General features: G+C 17.8%; 1 protein-coding gene across 1 annotated transcript; it reads left to right on the forward strand.

Moving 5' to 3' along the window:
• The first annotated feature begins 340 nt into the window (after positions 1 to 340).
• On the forward strand, positions 341 to 951 carry K444DRAFT_609683 (uncharacterized protein). The gene is made up of 2 exons (XM_024879618.1): positions 341 to 693; positions 764 to 951. Exons 1-2 carry the CDS (start codon positions 612 to 614, stop codon positions 937 to 939), a joined length of 258 nt encoding a protein of 85 aa, XP_024740376.1. The 5' UTR covers positions 341 to 611; the 3' UTR covers positions 940 to 951.
• Positions 952 to 5,060: the final 4,109 nt, after the last annotated feature.

Raw genomic sequence — 5,060 nt, forward strand, 5'->3', positions numbered from 1 at the left:
ATAAAATTCTTTAATAACTTTAAGAAGCAAATCTATAACTAGATATTAATAAAATATTTAAAATTTATTATAGAAGCCAAAAAAAGCATTTATATAAATTTAATAAAAATTAAAGCTATTCTAAGTTAGAAAGCCCCGAAATTAGTGAAAGATATATAAAGTTTCTTAGAATTTACTAATTTTTTTAAATATTTTATTTGAAATTTTTTAAAGATTATTTAAAGATTATTTAATTTTATATATAAGAACCGAATATTTTTATAAATAAATAAAATAAAGGCTGCTTTCTGAAAGCTTAAAAAGATATTTATTTTAGTTCTAATACTAGTATAGTTTAATATTATGATAAGGTAATATTATAATAGTAGTAAAGAGCTTGAATTGAGCTAAAGGCTATATACCGGGCTAAAAGCACTGGCTACACGCTAAGTCACGTATAGTAGCACCGCGTGACTAGTGCCACATAACAAGTCCCCCCCTTCAGACTCGAAAGACAACGTCCTCGTCGCAATACAGCCATTCTAGGCTACCCAATAAGAAGTCCACTAGTATAGAGCGTCCTTCTCCCCCAAGAGCTTACATCTCACTTCTAAGGGCCCTACAAGCAGGCCATGGTAACATATATCCCAGAATATGCCCCCTATTTGTATATTGCCTCCCTCTCTACCATATTTCTTGTTCGTACCATATCCAGTCTTAATAATCTCCTAATTACAACTACCATGTATACCATGTGCCCTAATATGGAGGAACACTAGCCAAGTAAAGACTTGGGGAGGTGAGGAGTCGGACGGCTCTGCCGGCGGGGGTGTAAAGCGTAACAGGAAGCTCTTTCTACAGGGGCGAGGGGAACATCGCTTTATTGCTGTAGTAATCCGTATCGTGAGGTCGATCTCGATTATAATTATTGCATTACTACCATATGTCACGATAAGGTGATGTTGCAGTGGTAGTAAAGAGCTTGAATTGAGCTGAAGGCTGTGTGCCGGGCTAAAAGCACTAGCTATACGCTAAGTCAGGTGTAGTAGCACCACATGACTGGTACCACGTAACATTTAATTATAACCGGAAAACAATTCTTGAAATAGACTTTTCTAAGTAAAATATAAATAATATTCTTATATAAGTTAATAGAGAGAATATCTTATAACCTTATACTTTCTTTTTTTAAAAAAAATCTATAAAATATAATTATAAGATTTATAATAAGGAAATACTTGTAATTATTTATTATTTAAAGAAATAAAATATAGAACTAAAAAATATTTACTAATTCGAGATTCGAATAAACTATAAAAATCTAAAATATTTTATAATAATACGAAAACTTATTAAATAGTAAATAAAGTAATTTTTAATTCTCTTATAATATAATTTCAAGATTTTATATATTTTAGAAAATAATAATAAATAAATAAATAAATATAGTTTTAAGGTAAAAATAAGATCTTTTTAGTAAAATAAAAATAAAAATTAGTAATTAAGAATATTATAACTATTAAAACCGGAAATCTTTAATAACCTTTCCAGAAACTCGATTTTTATAATACTAATATAAATAAAAAAACAGAAAAAGCTTATTTAATTTCTTAAGCCCGGCCTAGAAAACCGAAATCAAAAAAGAAAAGCCTAGCCTAAAAACTAGTAAAATATAAAGGCCCAATTTATAAATATGAATTAATAAGGAAATAAATAAAATAAAAAGATTTTCTTAAACCGGGTTTAAAAAGCTAAGAATAGAATAGAAATAATATTAATAATAAATAAATAAAATAGTAAATAAAAAATAATACTTAAAATATACTAAAAAAGGTTTAGTATAATACTTAAGAAAAAATAAGCTATATTAGGCTATAGTTAAAATAATACGAAAAAAGAAATAAATATTTTTATTTAATTTAAAAATTAAAATATTAATAGAGAAATATTTATTATTTTAGTTAAAATAATTTCTTTTTCGGAAATAATAATGAATTTCTAACTCGAAAAAGCTTTATATAAAGCTAATTTAATAGACTTGTAACTCGATTTAATATAGCTATCTAAAATAGAATATTATAAGTACTTTTCTTATATAATAGTTTTTTTTAGTTAAATATATTAAAATAAATATACTAATTTATATAAAACTATAATACTTATAAAAAGAATAAAATATAAAGAAATTACTATTTAAAGTTTCTAAAGCTTTTTTTATTTTAAGTTAAATCTAATAAGAGATATTAATTAATTTTATAATAAAACTTTTATTAAATAAAAAATATATTAATATAATTATTATTATAAATTATTTAGAAAAAGAAATAATACTTAAGGCTATAATAAATATTATAATAAAAATACTAATAAAGTAATTTATAAAGATTTATTATTACTAATATAGGCTTCTAAAAGTAATAGTTTTTAATTAAAAAAGATAATTTATAGAAATATTATAAATAAAAATATATAAGCTATTAGATATTAATTATTTATAATATATTATTTTAAAACAAATAGATTTATAGAAAAAATAAATTAGATAATTAAGACTTTTCTTTATATCTTTATAAACTATAATTAAATAAATTAGATAATTTTCTTACTATATATTAAGCTAGTAATTAATAACTAAAATACTTTATTTACTAAAATTAGTTTATTTTATTTATTTTATAAATACTATATTAAGCTAATATAGCTCTAGAATAAAATTAATAAAAAAAGTAAAAAAATTATTATTTATTCAAATAGTAAATAATATTATATATAGGCTCTATAATATATAAGAATATATATAAGCCATAATAGTAATAGCTTAATAATTTTAAAAGAAAGTAATAAACCAGAAAAGAGATTAAATTTCGGAATTTAAGATTAGAAATAAAATCTAATTTAATTTCTAAAATATTTAAATAAATAAACTAATTAAAAAGCTTAATATAAAATATATTAAATATATAATAGTTAATATAATAGAGAGCTATAGTTTTTAGCTTAATACTTTTCCAGAAATCCATAATATATTTTATAATAAGCTTTTTTAACTAGCTATAATTATAGCTAATAGAAAATAAATATAAATATAAGATTAAATAAATTCTTAATAAGAAATATATAAGATATAGTTAGAAGCTTTTAAAGAAGCTATTTATAAAATAAAAGAACTATATTTGCTTTATATAAAAACTATATTTTATATTTAAAGAAATAATAATATTAGAAGTTTAATAAAAAATCTAATAAAAAGAAATTTTACTTATATATTTATAGAACTAGTATTTGCAAATAAAAAGAGAAATAATATAATAAATTAAAACCCGATTTATATATTTAGTTAAAAGCCTATATTAGATTATATAATATATCTTTTTAGATTAATAAAATAATTATAAATTATTTAAAAAGCTCGAATATTTTAAAGAATATAGTTTTATTTCTTTTCTTTTCTTTTCTTTTTTTCTTAAAGAATTCTATTTAGTTAATTAAATTATTAGTTTTCTTTATATAAAGGCCTGTTTTTTTAATAATAGCTTTATATATTTCTAATTTAATTAAAAAAGTAATTATAATACTTTATTAAATAACTTTTTATAATATTAAATTTTTAAATAAAGAAATTATATATTTGTAACTTAATTATTATATATTTAAATTATTTATATATAATATATTTAATATAATTTATAATAATATTTCTTTATATTTTTTATTATATTAAATTACTAAAAACCGGATTTTAAATAAGTATTAGAAAGCCTAATTTATAGCTATAAAGTATTTTAGAGCTGGATTTATTAAGAATTAAAAGAATATTAAAGTAATAAAAGCTATATCTTAATTTAATCTAGATAAGCTTAATTATTATATTTCCGAAAATCGATTTTAAGTAAAGAAATACTAGAATACTACTTATTTATTATTTTAAATTTCTTAATAATTATTTTAATATAAGTATTATAAACTAGCTAGAGTTTTTTAGTTTTCTAATTTCTAATTATATAAATATCTAAATATTACTTTATATTTTATATATTATAAAAATCATAAATTCTTTTAATTTAAATAATAATTAATTAAATATATGCTTTATTATTTTTATAATAAAATACTTAAAAGTTATTTATATAAAAAATAATTAAAACTTTATAATTTATATTTATATAAATATAAGGCTTTTTATTAAATTTAAAGAATTTAATTCTTTTAAAAGTATTTATTTAGTATTTATATTATAAAATAAAAGTATTTTATAATTTATATAAAGCTCGATTTATTTTTACTATATAGTCTAGAATCTTGAAATTATTTAATAGCTTATATATTATTATAAATTTATTAAAATTTCTTTTTATATTAATAAATATATTTATAATATTAAATTACTTAAAAAAACCTTATTATAAATATAATAATATATATAAATAAATAAAAGTAATATCTTTTTTTAAAGATTTTTATAAATTATTAGCCTTAAATAATATTAAATAATATATTTATTAGAATTAATTCTCTATATAAATATTTATTTTAAAGGAATTAGAAGTATATTTACTTTATTATTAGAAATAATTCTTTAATAATTTCGAGCTTTAAAGTTATAAATCTCTAGTTTGGTATCTAATTTAAAGTACTTTTTAGCTAAATACTTTTTTAGATTATTTTATATCTTTAAAGCCTTTAAAAATTATTAATATAAAATCTTTTTATTATTATATTATTTAAAGCTCTTTATTTTAAATATGCTTTTAATTAAATTATTACTATAATTATAATATATATAGTTTTATAATTAAATTCTTTCTTATAATTCTCTAGCTAATTAGGCTAGAGAGATTTTAAAAGAGATTCTAAATAATTAATTTAATTCAATTTATTTATTATTTATAATAATATACTTATTATAATAATTATATTACTATTAGCTTTACTTAAATTATTATTTTAATTATTTCCTTTATATAAACGTTTTTAAATTAGTTTATTTCTGGTTTTAATAATTAGCTTTTTTAATTATTTCTTTCTTGACTTTATTATTTAATCTTTTATTTTAGTTAAGTTATTTGCTTTTTCTATAAAGA

This window comes from Hyaloscypha bicolor (assembly GCF_002865645.1).
Source record: "Hyaloscypha bicolor E unplaced genomic scaffold K444scaffold_50, whole genome shotgun sequence".
NCBI classification, from domain to species: Eukaryota; Fungi; Ascomycota; class Leotiomycetes; order Helotiales; family Hyaloscyphaceae; genus Hyaloscypha; species Hyaloscypha bicolor.

Coding starts and splice junctions, on each gene's coding strand:
- K444DRAFT_609683 (XM_024879618.1), top strand. CDS start 612: ATGGTAACATATATCCCAGAATATGCCCCCTATTTGTATATTGCCTCC. Junction 694..763: donor TCTTGTTCGTACCATATCCA/GTCTTAATAATC, acceptor ACACTAGCCAAG/TAAAGACTTGGGGAGGTGAG.